General features: G+C 42.9%; 1 protein-coding gene across 1 annotated transcript in view; it reads left to right on the plus strand.

Annotated features, from left to right (window-relative positions):
* Positions 1–17,500, plus strand: part of LOC119579998 (protein Wnt-1-like) — a 104,608-nt gene that overhangs the window by 74,916 nt on the left and 12,192 nt on the right. Inside the window, exons 3-4 of the mRNA XM_037927845.1 lie at positions 8,456–8,581; positions 9,737–9,876. Of these exons, the coding sequence (XP_037783773.1) occupies positions 8,456–8,581; positions 9,737–9,876 (266 nt within the window). The remainder of the gene's footprint in view (positions 1–8,455; positions 8,582–9,736; positions 9,877–17,500) is intronic.

Genomic DNA, 17,500 nt, shown 5'->3' on the forward strand with positions numbered 1-17,500 from the left:
GAGAGAGAGAGAGATTGACAGATAGATAACCGGACCGACAGACAGACAGACAGACAGACAGACAGACAGACAGACAGAGAGGCACGAGGGCGCCGCCACAGCTGTCCGTGCGGCGGCCGAGGGCGTAGCGGCCACGGGGCGGGAGACATGACAGGGCAGCTACTTCAGATGCCCGGCATACTTCGCCCAAGGTTCCCAGGGCCTTCGCTGCCTCCGTCAGGTAGCTGGCGATCCTCACACTCCTTCCCCGGGAGGACCTCTTTGTTATGGCTGTTTCTCTCCGTTACTGTTGTCATTTTGGTGTTGTTTTTCATGGGTGGATTTTATTGCCGTTTAGTTGTTAGTATTAGTGTTGATTCGAGACTGGAGAAAAGGGAGATGTTATGTAAAAGTCGTTCTTGATGTAAGAGCGAAAACAGGGAATTTTAGGGCTGCTCCTTTAAATAAGAAAAATGGGTACGAGAAAAAAAGGGCGAAAAGAATAGGGAAAGTTGATAAATGTAAAGAAAAAAAATTAAACAAAAAGGATATCGATACTTGTGCAGTATCTTTTTTTTATATTGCTGTTTATCCTCGTCACTGTTGTTATTGATTTTGTATATTATTTTTATTATTTTTATTGTTTGTTTTTTATAGAATTGTTGTTGATTTATGACTGGATAAAAGGGAGATTGTTTGTTGAGTTCGTTTTGGAGGAAAGAGAAAATGGTGAGAGAAAATAGAAAAAAAGAGGAAGGATGAAAGGGAAATGGCATGTTAAGGTCGAAACGGAGAAATGAATAGGGAAACAGGAAGGAATGAAAAATAAACAAATAAATAAATAAATAAAGACAGAAAGAGAGTCGATCGAAGAATTCGGACAGCGTCACACGTCAACACCCTTCCCCACTCTGGCTCTTCGCTCTTCTCCCCCTCTCCACCCCTTCCCCAACACCCCAACCCCACCCAACCCCTTTAATAATACATCCCCCCCCCTTCCTTAAAGTGAGGGAGGGGGGGGAGGTCTCTCCCCGACCGGCAGTCATCCTAATCTACTACATGACTCTCCTCCCCAACCTCTCTCTTCCTCCCCCCATCCCTCCCTTCCCCCTCTACCCCTTCCCCACCTCTTCCTCTTACCGTACCTTCATCCCCAACCTCCCTCTCCCTCCCCTCCATCCCTCCCTTCCCCAGTATCCCTCCCCCTACTCCCTCCCACCACCTGCCTTCCCCAACTTCCCTCCCCTCCCCACCTCCCCTTACCCGACCATCATCCCCAGCCTCCCTCCACCTCCACCCCTTCCTCCCCCCCCCCCCCTCCTGCGCCGCCGGATGCTCATCAGAGGCGGAGAGAGGGCGGGGGTCGGGGGTCCAGGGGGGGGGGGGATGGGTGTAATTGATTTTTTTGTTTCTCTGTTTATTGGCGTTTTTTTCCTTTGTTGTTAGTTTTTTGTTGTTTTATTTAATTACTATTTTTTCTGTGTATGTTTTTTTTGGGGGGTCGGCGGGGGGAGGATTGTGAAGGGGCACGTGATGAATGATAGATAGGTATACATATATATGAGGAGAGAGAGATAGATAGATGAAGATAGATAGATAGGATTGAGAAGAGAGATGAGAGAGAGGAGAGAGAGAGAGAGAGAGAGAGAGAGGAGAGAGAGAGAGAGACGAGAGAGAGAGAGAGAGAGAGAGAGCGAGAGAGAGACGAGAGAGAGAGAGAGGAGAAAAGGGAGAAAGAGAGAGAGAGAGAGCGAGGAGGAGAGAGAGAGAGAGAGAGAGAGAGAGAGAAGAGAGAGGAGAGAGAGAGAGAGAGAGAGAGAGAGAGAGAGAGAGAGAGAGAGAGAGAGAGAGAGAGGAGAGAGAGAGAGAGGAGAGAGAGAGAGAGAGAAGGAGAGAGAGAGAGAGAGAGAGACATACAAGCAGACATAGAGATAAATACAGAGAGAAGAGCAAGACAACCCCCAACACACGACAAAGATGAAGAATAAAGAGCACAAAGACCCAAACAAGACACAATCGAGAGCAAATCGCCGCCCACCACGGGAGGTGCACACGCGCGCCGGAGATTCGGAAAATCGGTGCTGAAATATTTCCATCAATTTGCGTGACTGATTCCTGGTGGATGCTGCGTCGCTTCGATCTCCCCTCCTCCCTCTTCGTCTCCCTCTTATTATTTTTTATCTCTCTTCTTCTCCATCTCTCTTTATCATTTTCTTCCATTTCCCTTTCTCCTCATTCTAAGTCTCTGTCTTGTCTTTGTCTTCCCTTCCTTTCCCCTTCTTCTGAATATCCCTTTTGTGCTCTTTCTTCCTCCTTTCTTCCCCTCATTCTGAATCTCTCCTTTCATCCTCTCCTTCTTTCCCCTTTTTAATATCTCCTTGTTTTTCTGTACTTTATTTGTGTTCTTTTTCTTCTATCTTCTTTTGCTTCTTGTTCTCTTCTTCCCTTCCCTCTTCCCAGTCTTCTCCTTCTCCCCTTGTCCTCTTTCCTTCTTTCTTCTTTTCTTTACCTTTGCTTTATCTTATTTCTTCTAAATGTCTTCTTGTCTTCTTCCTTTCGTTTTCCTCCTTGTTCTCTTCTCCCCTATTTCCCCTTTCCCGTTTAATCCCTCCTTCTCTTCTCCTCCCTTGCTTCGCCCCTTCCTTTCAATCCCTCCTTGTCTATCGTCTTCCCTGCTTTTGGTCTCCGTGTTCCCTCCTCCCATCTTTACTCCCTCCCGATTTTCTCCTTACTTCCTTTCCCCTTCTCAATTTCTCCAATACTTCTCTGCCCTCTTTTTCCTCTTCTTATTCTCTTCCACACAATCTTTCTGAATCTCTCCCTGTTTTCTTACACATTCGTATCTCTAGATAGATAGATTGATAGATAGATAGACAGATAGATAGACAGATAGATATATAGACAGACAGATAGATAGATAGATAGATAGATAGATAGATAGACAGATAGATGAGGATGAGAGGAGAGAGAGAGACGAGAGAGAGAGAGAGAGAGAGATGAGAGGAGAGAGAGAGAGAGAGAGAGAGAGGAGAGAGAGAGAGAGAGAGAGAGAGAGAGAGAGAGGAGAGAGAGAGAGAGAGAGAGAGGAGAGAGAGCGAGAGAGAGAAGGAAATGTAGGCCTAGATATGCAAAATCCGGCAGCCATCTCTGCGAAATCCTTCCCCAGCAGCGACCATTTCCGGCGACCTTCGCTCAAAGGCAATAAGCAGCGTCACGCGAGGCTGGTCAAGAGATGCCGTTCATTTTCTCGCTCGGACGCAGACTCTCGAAAAATAGAACGAAAAAAGGAAAAAAAAAATATATATATATAAAGAAATGAAATGAAAAATAACGAAAAAAAAAAAGGTTTAGTGCTTCGGTCTTGAAGCTTGCTCAGAAATAAAAGAGAGAGAAAGAAATTATAATAAAGCAAGCGAAGAAGAAAAATAAAAGGAAGAAGAAAGAAGAAGAAAAAAACAATTACACAGAAGAAAAGAGAAGAAAAGGAAAAAGGGGAAAAATAATCATCCAGTATGAGAAAACAAACAAACAAACAAAAAAGAAAATATAAGAAAGAAAGAAGAAAAAGAAAAAAAATCTTTAATGACAACTTGATCACCCCCCCCCCCCGTTCGGTACCAAAAGGAAAGGAAACAAGAAAAAACAAATCAAAACAAAAAGAAAACAAGCAAGGCCCATTTCCTTCTTGCTTCACTTGTCCTTCGAGGTCCATTGGCATTATTATCTTTATTATTATTGTTATTATTGTTATTATCATTACTATTATCATTATTATTGTTTTATCATTATTATTATCATTATTATTGTGTTATCATTATTATTTTTGTTATTGTTGTTGTTGCTGTTGTTGTTATTGTTGTTATTATTATTATTATTATTAATATTATTATTATTATTAATATTATTATTATTATTATTATTATTATAGTAGTAGTAGTAGTAGTAGTAGTAGTAGTAGTAGTAGTAGTATTACTATTATTATTATTATCATTATTATTATTATTATCATCATCATTGTTACTATTATCATTAGCATTATTATGATCAACACTGTTATCCTCATTATCTTTATTATTATCGTTATTACAGTTATGATTATAATTATCATTATCACATCATCATCACCATCATTATTATCGCCATGAGCCTTGAAGAACCAGCGTCATTCCTGGTCCCTTGTTGCGGTTGCAATGGATATCTCTCCCCTTATCTCCTTCATCTAGGCGCTGACGTGGGCTTGTTCTGCATAGAAGCTTTAGAATATTCGATGTATACAGCCCCGCGCGCATTAGAAGTCAGGTCACGTGCTCAGTAACGATGACAATATCTTGCAAATCAGAATAAATTACATGAGCATGATGACTACTGCGGCCGCGGGACCTTCGCCAGATTGGGCCTCGCGAGAGGGAGCTTGCGGGCCAGTCACGGGTGGCGCCCGTGCACGCGGCGGACTTGATTATTCTGTTTTTTTCTCTCTCTCTCTCTCTTCCTCTTTTTCTTTCTCTCTCTGGTTATGTCTGTCTGTCTCTCTCTCTCTCTCTCTTTCTCTCTCTCTCTCTCTCTCTCTCTCTCTCTCCTCTCTCTCTCTCTCTCCTCTCTCCTCTCTCTCTCTCTCTCTCTTCCTCTCCTCTCTCTCTCTCTCTCTCTCTCTCTCTCTCTCTCTCTCTCTCTCTCTCTCTCTCTCTCTCTCTCTCTCTCTCTCTCTCTCATTTATCTCTTCTTTTGCCCTTTGTTTTGAGGCAGTTTTATGTTGATGTGGATATTGTATCAAGAATTTATATATGCCCTGCGTGCTGGAATCCGTGAAAAAGTATATTGTTGATTGTCCGTTTTTCTTCCCTCCCCAGTCTCTCTTCCTCTCTTTCTCTCTCTCACCTCCTTTCCTCCTCCATTCTCCTCAACACATGTCTCTTCCTATTTTATCTGCCTCTCGCCTCGCCCCCTCCCCCATTACCCCGCTACCCCCCCCCCCCTCGCCCAACTAAAAGCGCCTGATTGCCTCCTCCTCGGCCGCCGCCCCGCCCTCCGTGCCCCTCCGCCTCCCCCAGCGTCGCCTCCTCCTCGCCTTTCACGCCCGAGCTCGATATATTTCGTCCCCGAGAGCGCACGCCGGAGGAGCGGGAGGAGGAGGAGGAGGAGGAGGTGCCAGCGGGGGCGTCAGCGGCTACAAGGAAAATGAATTGTTAATGGTCCTTCGCGCTGACGTTAATTCGGGCCTTATCAACGCCGAGGCCGATATCGACGGCGCGAGGGACTTACCTTTGTCCGGCACCTCGCCAAAGGTCTCTTTTTGCGCTCTCCATTACCTCGCCGCCCTCTTTATGTGCGCCCTGCCTCGCGGGGGAGCGCGGGCGTGCTCCGGGGGCTTCTCAGACTGCGCTCCCGCCCCGGCGCTGACGTCAGGACGCCCGGGCGCGCCGCCTCCCCGCCCCGCCCTGGGCCGGCGTCCGAGGGCGAGCGCAATAAGTGAGGCTGTCAGAGCCTCCTCGGCCGTTTTTGCCGCCGGCTGGCCACAATAGGCTCGTCCAACAGCGCCGAAAGTCACCCGCGGCCGCGCCATAAAGCCTCCATTCATGGCCGCCATGGCCTTATTCGCACAACTTGTCTAGTTCGGACACTCGTTTTATCAAGCCTTTACCGGATGTTATAATTCAAGATTTTCCCCGTCGGTTTTTTGCGCTCGGATCGATGGCCGTGATTGGCACTTTCAGGCCTTAAATTTCATGATTATCTCATCCAGAGTCTCGTAATGACTCACCTGAGCTGCGGGATCGCAGGTCAGTTTGCACCTCGGCGCTCGTGCACGGCGCACCTCGGCGCGAGCCTCGGCCGCCGTCGGGGAGATTAACAAGCCCTTGTGCGGCGCTGACGAAGGTCTCTGCGTATCTATGTGCAGGCCTTACGTATATATATGTGCGTGTGTGTTTGTGTATGTGTGTGCAATTATGTAGGTAGGTTTGTATGTCTGTATGGGAATGACAAAGCACTATATATATGTATATCTGAGGGAATCTGTGTACAATATATATATATATATATATATATATATATATATATATATATATATATAATATATAATATGTATATGTATTATAGTATATGTATGTATGTATGTATGTATGTATGTATGTATGTATGTGTGCATGTATGACTGTGTACATTTATACACGCGCAGGCGCAGCCGTGCGGCCGCCTGCTGCCCTGCCTCAGTGTTTACGTGCGGCCGCCACAAGGCCATGCATAAACCCCCATTAAGTCCCGCCGCCGCGCCGAGCGAGTTCACAGAAGCTGCCACATTCCAGGGGTTCGAGCCAGCTGGTGTCGAGGCTTCACCTTGGCCGCGTCCGAGTCCCATCAATCTTGTGCCTGAGATAAGCCGCGATAAGGATTCCACGTTTTCCCACAGATTCTGTTTTTACACATCATTATCATATCGGCCTGGATGCAATTCCAGTCATAGTGGGCAGGATGCCCCGCGACCCGAACGTTCCCGCTCCCACTCGCTCCGGATTCGCTTCGCCGGCTCTCGCTCGCGATTCGCCTGTTTGTTTGTTTGTTTGCGAGGAGATGAAATGAGCGTTAGTGTTTGTGAGGGGAAGCTGAGGCATTTCAGGCTTGTTTGTTTGTCTGCGAGGAGATGAGGATAAGGCGATGATTGTTAGCGTTTGTGAGGGGAAACTGAGGTATTTCAGGCTTGTTTGTTTGTTTGCCAGGGGACGATGGTAACGATGGTGATTTGTGTCCGTGACTTGGAAATAGAGACGTTTTAAACACATCGTGTTTTTCTTATTTCATGTGAATATGGAATTAGAATATCATATTTATTTGCTAGCGAGGGAATGGGTGGGAAGGGGATAATGATAAATAATAATTGCTAATGTTTGTGATGAGGATAATTGAGATATTTTAAGTACATGGCATGTTATTTTCTCTTTATTCCATATGAATATAGAGATCTCTATCTCTCACCCGAAGAGGAAACATAACTTATGTTCCTCTGCTTTTCTTAACCACAGACGTTACACAAAGGGAGGTATCATTATCTCTCAAAGATGAAATATTCCGCCATCTCATACCAACACCCCCGACAAAAAAGAAAAAAAGAAAGGAAAAAAAGGACAATAGAATAGAATAAAAGATAATTACACCGGGACCCACCATTATAATCACAAAGCTTAAGTATACAGCTCTGTCAACCATAACCTGTATTAACGGCTTCTCCCAGACCATAATCCCATAACTGCCTGCAACGTCCCAGCAAGAATGCAACCGGGAGTAATATCGGGGTATCAATAATCAATGATTCTTGATCATTATTCCGAAACGTGACGCGTAAGAGAGTCTGGTCGCTGTAAAGATCAGCTTCTCTCCGGTCAAGGAATTTTGATAGGGCAGTAAGAAGGGAACCGAGGTGGTGGGGGAGGAGGAAGAAGGAAGAAGGGAGGAGGAAAAGCAGGAGGAGGAGAAGGAGGAGAAGGACGAAGAGGAGGAGAAGGAGGAGGAGTAGGACGAAAAGGAAAGGGGAGGAGGGAGAAGAAGAGGGGGAGAAGGGAAAAATGGAGGAGGAAGAGAGGGAAAGGAAAGTAACAGATGATGATAATGATGATGATGATGGATGATAATGATAATGATAATGATAATGATAACGATAATGATAACGATAACGATAACATGGTAAAGATAATAATGAGGAGGAGGAGGAGAAAAAAAAAGATGGGAAAGGATGAGGGAAAAGGACCACCAAAGAAGAAAGAGAAGAACACGGAGGAGGAGCAATAGAACAATAAACGACCAAAAACAACAACAACATAGGAGAAATAAGTGAAAAACCGAACGTAAAATAAATAAACAAAACGCAAAAAACGAAACAAAGCAAGTAAAGAAGAAGCAACAGACAGGCAAAGAACAGAAAGAAAAGGAATCGGAAGAGGAACAGGAAGAAGAGGAGGAGTAGGAAGAAGAGGAGGAATATGAAGAAGAGGAAGAGGAATAAAGGAAGGAAGGGCAGAAGAATGTAGGGAGTATATTGGGCAAGGGCTATGGAGAGTTCCCAGCCAGATAACACTCATGAATTCGATCCTGGAATGTATACGTTTTTTCCTTATGACCATTCGGTGTCGTCCTGAGCACGCGGTCCTTGATTCACGTCCTTAAAAGTACCCTTGCCTTTGGCCTTGTCTGATGCATCATATGAATGGACAATCATTTCTCATCTTCGAATTTATACCAGATTATCGGGATTGGTTTTATATATTTTTTATGCATGTATAAATATATTTATGTATATATCTATGTATATATATACATATACATTTATATATATATATATATATATATATATATATATATATATATATATATATATATATATATATATTATATATAGATAGATATAGATATGCATACATTTAAAGTTTGATCCTTCCATACTGTCTCACCCTCCCCTTAATAACATCAACCTTCCTCTCGCCCACAGCCTGCAGAGAGACGGCCTTCCTGTACGCCCTCACCTCGGCCGCCGTCACACACACCGTGACGCGGGCGTGCACCGAAGGATCCATCGACTCCTGTAACTGCGACTACAGGACCGAAGGACCCTCAGGTAAGCGCTTCGTCTTTCAGGCTTTCAGGATTTCAGGATTTAAAGTATTTAGTATTTAGTATTTAGAATTTTAGTATTTAAAGCTTTTAGTATTCAGTATTACAGTATTTAGTGTTATTTTTTAGTATTCATTTTTTCAGGATTTAAAGTACTCAGTATTCAGTGTTTAATTTTTCAGGATCTAAAGTATCATAAGTTCTGAGTTAGAAAGAGAGGGGACTGAAGTAAGAAAGAGGAAGAGAGAGAGAGAGAGACGAGCGATGAGAGAGAGAGAGAGAGGAGAGAGAGAGGAGAGAGGGAGAGAGAGAGAGAGAGAGAGAGAAAAAAAGAGAGGAAAGAGAGAGAGAGAGAAGAGGAGAGAGGAGAGAGAGAGAGAGAGAGAGAGAGAGAGATACAAAGAAGATAGAGAAAGAGACGGAGAGAGAGAGAGAGAGAGAGGAGAGAGAGAGAGAGAGAGAGGAGAGAGAGAGAGGAAGAGAGAGAGAGAGAGAAGAGAGAGAGAGAGAGAGAGGAGAGAGAGAGAGAGAGAGAGAGAGAGAGAGAGAGAGAGAGAGAGAGAGAAGAGAAATACTTGCTCCATTCAAAAAAGAAAAAGAAAAAGATTTGAATATAAATGAAGATGATGAGTACTGTCGCCATTTTGATTATGACACTAATTACCATAACAATAATGATAATAATTATACCACAGTGAATGCAGAAAATCACATTCTTTATGAACACAATAGCGTATTTAGAGCCAAAAACAATCAACATCTTTCGGCACACTAAATGTATCACTCAAGGTCCCCAATTTCTTAAGACATCTTCCACGCAGTGTCTTCAGCCACACAATCTCTCCGTTCCCTAGAAACAGGCTTTTGACCCCCGTAATAATGCAAAGTTCTCCCCCCATAGGAATTGACTTGGAATAGGGGGAATGCTCAGGTAACGCTGACCTCGGATAGATGAATGGAGATAGATAGATAGATAGATAGAGAGAGAGAGAGAGAGAGAGAGAGAGAGAGAGAGAAGAGAGAGAGAGAGAGAGAGAGAGAGCAGACCAGCCCCACTCAAACCTAAAAAGAAACATCTAAACGTCTATAACGAATAGCATCTCCGTTCCATGCTTTTAACCCGCACCCATAATGATACAAAGTTCTCCCCTCCCCACAGGACTCGACTGGGAGTGGGGGGGCTGCTCAGATAACATTGACTTCGGCGACAACTTCTCCAGGCTGTTCGTGGACGCCGGCGAGAAGGGGCGCGACCCTCGCTTCCCCATGAATCTGCACAACAACGAAGTGGGGAGACTGGTGAGTGCCCGGATGGTGTTGGAGGGGGTGGGGGTGTTGGTAGTGATGGTGCTGGTGATGGAGGTGGTGTTGGTAGTGGTGGAGGTGTTGTTGTTGTTGTTGGTGGTGGTGGAGGTGGTGGTTGGTACTGCTATTGTTAATCTTATTTTTATTATTAATATTTCTAGTACTGCCGTTACCATTATAATAATTATTCCTATTCTTATTGTTATTATAATCATTATAATTGCTATTACTAGTATCATCATTGTTATCATAAGTGTTAGTATTATTAACGCTATTATTATGATAATTGTTGTCATCAGTGCTATAATTGTCATTATTATTACTGGTATTATTATTTTTTTATCATTGCTATTAGTTGTAGTAGTAGTAGTATCGCTGTCGTTTTTATTTCATCATCATCAATCATCTCTATTATGATTTTGTTCTTGTGATCGTTATTGTTACTACCACTACTACAGCATCAACAACAACAACAACAAATACTACTACTACTACTACAAACCACTGCTGTTGTTCTTATTATTTCTATCCTAATTTTATCATAATTATCTATTTATCTATTCATAAATTAATGTGTTCCTGTTGCGCGTCTTCTCTCTTTCCACTGCATTCTCTGTCTCTCTTCCTGACTGGCTGATGCCATTTTGATCGCGTGCATTTATGTAGGTATGTGCTCTTTTTCCTTCATTTAATTCTGTTTACGTGTGTGTGTGTGTTTGTTGTCTGTTTGTTTGATTGTCTCTGTCTGCTTGTCTCTGTGTGTCTGTCATTGTTTCTGTCTCTGTCTGTCTGTTTCTCTGTTTCTCTCTCTCTCTCTCTCTCTCTCTCTCTCTCTCTCTCTCTCTCTCTCTCTCTCTCTCTCTCTCTCTCTCTCTCTCTCTCTCTCTCCCTCTCTCTCTTCCTCTTTACTATTTCTCACGGCATGAGAAACACGCGATACAAAAGAATAAAAGAATAATAAAAATGATGATAACAAAAAAAAAAAAAAAGATAATGCCATTTCAAAAATTCCCATAAAATATCTCAGGGGATACGACATGCGATAAAATTTTGTAGAGGGAGAGACCGTGAATATCAGCGTATTTAAAGATCATATCAGAAAATAATGATTGATAAACCGTGAAATAAGGAAATTGCAGAGACCGCTGCTTCGGGTAAATGACCTTTATGGCGTTTTTGCTTTTGGGCGCTGAGGTCAAAGCCTCGGAGGTGTGATGAAAAAAAAAAAAGATATAGAGACGAGTCTTGGGGTGTGGCGAAAGAAAAAGAAAAGAAAAAAGTGAGAAAAATACATAAATAAATGCATAGAGATGAGAGTCTTGGAGGTGTGGCGAAGGAAAAAGAAAAGAAAAAAGGGAGAGAAGTAGATAAATAGAGATGGCAGTACTGGAGGTGTGGCGAAAGAAAGAAAGAAGGAAAGAAAAAAAAGCAAGAAAGGGAGGAGATTGCTATTGCTGCTGATGATGTAATTGCTACTACTGTTAGTATGATTAATACTGTTACTATGCCTGTTATTATTATGCCTGGTTATTATTAATATTATCATTATCATTATCATTATTATTATCTTTATTATTGTTATTATTACTATCAATATCGTCGTTGTTATCATTATTATCATCATTATCATAATTATTATCATATATTTAATAGAATTATTACTACTCTTTTACCACAACCATTTTTATTGTTATTTTAATTTCATTTTGTGGTTGTAACTGGTATTATCATCTTTAAAATCAACAATTCACTTTTCGTATTTATTTTTCATCATTACCATCACTGTTATTATTATCGTTTTTCTTTTTTTAATGTTTTATATTTTTTTCACTTCATATTCGTAATTACATGTATATTCTGAAAACCTAACAATATATATTTTTTTCTAATTCGTTATTTATTTTTTATATCATTATTTCTTTATTTTATCTTATTTTGACAAAACTTATTTTCACGAGACAAGAGAAGAATCCGTCTCAAAGCAGCCCCGCGTCAAGTGCTTAATGACCCCTCTCTAAGTGGCTTTAATTACCTTTGACCACCTTCTTTAAGTTCCAATTAAACAGACGCTAAAAGAGAGAGGGGGAGGGGGGAGGGAGAGAGAAAGAGAGAGAAATGAGAAATGAGAGAGAGAGGGAGAGAGAGAGAGAGAGAGAGAGAGAGAGAGAGAGAGAGAGAAGAGAGAGAAAGAGAAGAGAAGAAAGAGAAGAGAGAAAGAGAAAGAGGAGAGAGAGAAAGAGAGAAAGAGATAGAGGCCAATTCCCATTTTCCGAAAACCCTCAGACCAAAGGCACAAAGGAGATTGGACATCTTCGGCAGGTAGCATAATTAGTCCCGGACCCACCGCGGGACCCTCCATAAAACAGGGGGTCCTCAACCACAAACTATTACTACTACTACTAACTAACACTATAGTTGGGTCCTTCGCTGACCGTCAACGACCATCACCGCTACATGTTGTTTATTACAAGTTGTTTCCCTCGAGAATTGATGTTTTGGTTGTGAAAGAGGGATTAGATTTATTGGGGGAAAGAAGGGAGGAAGGAGTTGCTCTCGTGTACAAAAGGATCCCATCGATGATTGGGTTTTAATAGGAGCTTTCGGCGCCTGATGATGTATCGTTATTATGCGATCTGACCATGACCAAGAGTTCCTTTATCTTTGTTTCTTTTTTTGGTCTATAATTCGTATTGAAAGGGTCTTAACTAATAGAAAAATGCTATTGATTCTCTTACGACTAAAAACACATACGAAAAGACAGAAAAGAAACGCAAAACTACCGTAATATTTGCTATTACAAATTGTCCCTCGTAAAAAAAATAAAAAATGTGGATACCTAATCTTTACCGCTGATACCAATCATTCAGAGTGTTTATACCCGCGTTTACCACAGCCACAAGCGCCGTCACAGTCGCGTCACACCACTCAGAGCCGCGAGCAAATTCTCTTAACACTCGTCGGGTATCGTGGCCGCGTTTACCAGAACGAATTCTTAACCAAAATGCTACCGGGCGCTGAGATGCTCTGATGAGATACTAGCAGTGTTTAGGTGAGCTCAATCTCTCTCACTCTCTGTTTCTCTGTCTCTGTCTTTGTCTCTCTCTCTCTTTCTCTTTCTCTTTCTCTTTCTCTTTCTCTCTCTCTCTCTCTCTCTCTCTCTCTCTCTCTCTCTCTTTCTTTCTCTCTCTCTCTCTCTCTCTCTCCGTCTTTTCTCTCTTTTTCTCTCTCTCTCTTTCAGGTTTCTCTCCCTCTTCTCCTTTCCCTCCCGCCTTACTCACTTTCTTTCGCTTTCTCTCACCAACGCAGGATATTCCGCTTTCTTCTTTATCTCTCGTCTCGGAATCGATTATAAAAATGTTGACTCTATTATGGTCAACACAGCAACTCTCCCAGACGCCTTTGCTCTCGCGGGATTAACTGACGCGGCTTGTGGCAAGACGGACAGACGTACAATGCTGGTGAGGCCAAGAGAGGTGTGAACGGGGGACTAGTGCGTCCCAGCTGTGAAGCCTCTATACCGCTGGCATTCATATACCGAGAATTAGTTCTTTTTGATACACAGATTTTAAAAAAAATACTGAGCTCCATATAATAAATCCACGAGGTCCTGTTTATACAGCGCTTCTTTTTTAAAGACAGCTTTTTTTTTATACGTCCTTTTAACATTGAGCTCCTTTTAATACAACCATGAACTCCTGTTCATACAGATCTTTTTTTTTTTAAAGACAGAGCTCTTTTTGATATTACCATAAGCTCCTTTAAATATATTCATGATCCCCTTTCAATACAGAGGGCAAAGTGGTACACTGTAGTACCGACGTGGATCTCGACCGGAGTGGCCTTAATTCGAAAGCTCAAGCAACATCGGCTCCTTCCTCCGTTAGACCAACTCCATCACAAAGTCTAGCCGTCATATTCATGCAAACAACCATGCAAATGACGAACACGAAAATCATACTAGTCATGAAGTAAGTGAAGAAGTTATTGAAGGCAAGATAACAGTCGCTGCGGCGTTGATAATGATGTTTGTGCGAGGGGCTGCCCCTTGACACCGACCGTGGCAAATTTTGTACACTAACCGACCCGACCCGCCTCGCCGACGCACCCGCTCCGGATAAAGTTATATCAGGGCTGGGTACCGGCGTTCAGGTATTCGCTTCGTCACTCGGGTTTCGATTAGTAGCACATCGGATCTGCGATTTCGTGGCAGAATGGTTGCTGAGCGAAACTAGACAACGAGATATAACGAGAAATGTTATAATATGAGGGAAGTCGCCTCGTTATTTATGACTCTGTGTGAGGCGACCATAACGCCGGTTTCTCTCTCTTTTTTTGTGCCACGCCGAAAGGAATTCCAAAAAAATAATTAGTTACGCTTAGCACCATATTTTTACATATATAGGTGAACGTTTCCTTGTAATGGGTACGCCGCACAAAAAAAGTCTCAAAAAGAACGGTAAAATTATACGATGATCAAGGAGATAACGATAACCCACCACGAGAACGAACATAAACACAAGAAAACGAAAAAAACAAACAAACAAACAAACAACAAATGGAAACTAAAATACCAGCAACTATTTAGAAAACCGTTTATTTAATTAAGGTTCCTTTGTATATCAGTCGATCAGAAACAGGATCAGAGTGTCGGCCGATTGTCCCGCAGCCATAATTTACGAGAACGCGGTCGCCTTGTATACTAAGGTTATCTCCATCTTCTAAAATCTGAAGACGAGGAGATCCTGACGAAGGAGGGCGAAGGGGTGAGGGGGAGGGTCGAGAAGGGGAAGTGGGGAGGGTGAAGGAGGGAGGGGTGGAGAAGGGAGGGTAAGGGGCGAGGATCTTGAATGGTGAAGGGGAGGGGGGAGGGAAGGGGTATCGAGAAATGATGAGTAAGGGAGGGGGGTCTGAATGGGGAATGGGAGGGGAGGGCGGGAAAGGAGAAGGAGGGAGGAAAAATCCAAGACCCTTCAATTTTATGGATAAATCATGCATCATTTACTCATCACTCATATCTTTTCATCAAGCCAAATGAACTGATATATGAACAACTAAAAGACCGAGTAAACAAGTAAACAAAGTAAATAAGCTATAAACAAGGTAAGACTTCATTCACGGACAAATAAACTCGCAAAGCTTATATATTACCATCCTTTTTTTCAAATTCAAGGGCCAGATGCGCGCTTAATGTATAATAATCATCTCTGGCCTTTTTCACTTGATAACCATTTGCCAGATGATGATTAATGAAGACAATCATAATGAATGGGGAAAAAAAGTTGTTGACAGCGTTGCAGATCAATCATTATATCATCCAGCGAAGAGAGTCATGGGGAGAGATGATGAATAAAAGAAAAAAAGAGAAGAAGAAAAAAAACTCCATTGTGTTTAAAATCATTACCGCCACCCACACCGTCCCACCCATGAAGCCTAAGTCAAGGCTACTCGGGCTGTCCGAACACCGCGGGAGGTTGTGATCACGCTTATGGCGAAGGAAAGGATGAGAAGAGAGAATAAAAAGGGAATGAGAAGAAAGAAAGAAAAGGGAATGAGTGGAAAGTGAAGAAGGAGCTGAGAAGAGAGAATGAAGAAGGGAATGAAGAGAGTGAAGAAGGAATTGAGAAGAGAGAATAAAAAAGGGAATAAGAGAGAGACAAAACGATACACACACACAAACACACAAACACACACACACACACACACACACACACACACACACACACACACAACACACACAAACAAACAAACAAACAAACAAACACAAACAAACACACACACACATATATACATACACACACACACACACACATATATATATACATATATATATATATATATATATATATATATATATATATATATATATATATATATATATATATATATATATATATATATATATAGTCATATGCATATATGGATAAACATATATAAATATAAATTTAGTTAAAGATTTATAGATGTACAGATAGATATATAGATATATGATATATGTATGCCTGTGCTCTAAACGCGGAAGAGAGCCACCAGCCTTGGTGCCACGGGCGGCGAGGGAGTGCCAGTCCAAACCCGTCTTGATGTGACGGCGAAACAGCCGCTGAGTGAAGCTGCAAGCGTGGAGGTTCCTGAGGAGCAAGCAAAGTGGCGGGGAGGTTCATTAAGGAAAGTAGGTGTGGCTCCATAGACCCGGTATTGTGTGCTGGGCGTGGTCATAAGAACCAGGTGGCGTTGGGCGTGGTAGCTTGCTAATTGCAGAGTCTTGCAACGGTGCGAATTATTGGACAGAATGAGTATCGCTGAGATAAGGGAAAAAATCTAACGGGGGAGATAAGGGAAAAAATCTAACGGGAAATTTTGATGTATATAGGAATATATTATAATCAATAAAGATAAATAAAACAACTAAAATACAGAAACTTTCGGTAAAAGAATGGAAAAGAATATTAAATTAAGTACAAATCCATCCAAAGAGCAAAAGGCGACTTACAGTCCTACACGAGACGACGCAGTGAAGAAGGAGACTCGACTTTTATTCTGAGACAAATATCAAGGTGCGCACCGGAGGGGGAGACTCTGGAACTGTACACGGAAACTGTTTGTGTTGCTTGTTGGTACACGTGTACATGAGGACACTAAACCTACACGCGGATACACTGAATTTCTTTATTCTGGCTAGTCTAATTTCCTGTGCCTTCGAGTGCCCAAAAAGCAAAGGATAAATAGATAGATAGATAGACAGAGAGAGAGAGAGAAAGAGAGAATGAGAGAGAGAGAGAGAGAGAGAGAGAGAGAGAGAGAGAGACATACATACATACATACATACATACATATATACATATAAGTATGCAGAAATGCAACTAAAACGGACGATCAGATAATAAAAAACACAATGAGGAGAGGGGAAAACGGGACGAAGGAATAGGGGAAGACGAGGAGGACAGGAGAAGAGATAGACGAGAAAGTGGGTAAAGCGGGGAGAGAAGAAAGGGAGGGTGTGGAGGGGAATGAAGGGGGGAGGTGGAGGGGGTAGAGGGGCAGGAGTGAGAGAGAGGAGGAAGAAGGAAGGAGGGGAAGAGGGAGTGAAGGAGATAATGGGGGAAGGGAGGAATGGAAAGGAGTGAAAGGGGGAGTAGAAGGGAGGAGGTGAAGTGGATGATAGGAGGAGGAGGAGGAGGGGATAATGAAGGGAGGTAGAGGGGCAAGAGGAAAGGAAGGGAGTAGAGAGGAGAGAGGAGTGAGGAGAGGGGGGAAGGAGAGGAGTGAGGAAAAATGTGAGGGAGAGGAGAGAGAGGAGTGAGGAGAGGGGGGAAGGAGAGGAGAGAGGAGTGAGGAAAGGGGGAGGGGGAGGGGGGCGGCATCGCTGTGTGTGGCGTCCCTGGCACGGAGGCCGCGCGATCTTACTTAATGCATCCTTTCATAATTGTGGTGCATGATGCGAAAATAAATGCCCAGGAGTGAGGCAGGTGTGGCGGCGGTCGGCGGCCGAGGAGGAAGGCGGCCGCTGGTTGGGTCTTGGGAAAAGTAATGTCTTGAGGGAAGTTATGTTGACTCGAGCACGAACTTACAAGAGGAGAGGGAGGGAGGGAGGGGGGAAGGAAGGAAGGAGGGAGGGAGGGAG

The sequence above is a fragment of the Penaeus monodon genome, chromosome 2 (assembly GCF_015228065.2).
Source record: "Penaeus monodon isolate SGIC_2016 chromosome 2, NSTDA_Pmon_1, whole genome shotgun sequence".
Taxonomy (NCBI): domain Eukaryota; kingdom Metazoa; phylum Arthropoda; class Malacostraca; order Decapoda; family Penaeidae; genus Penaeus; species Penaeus monodon.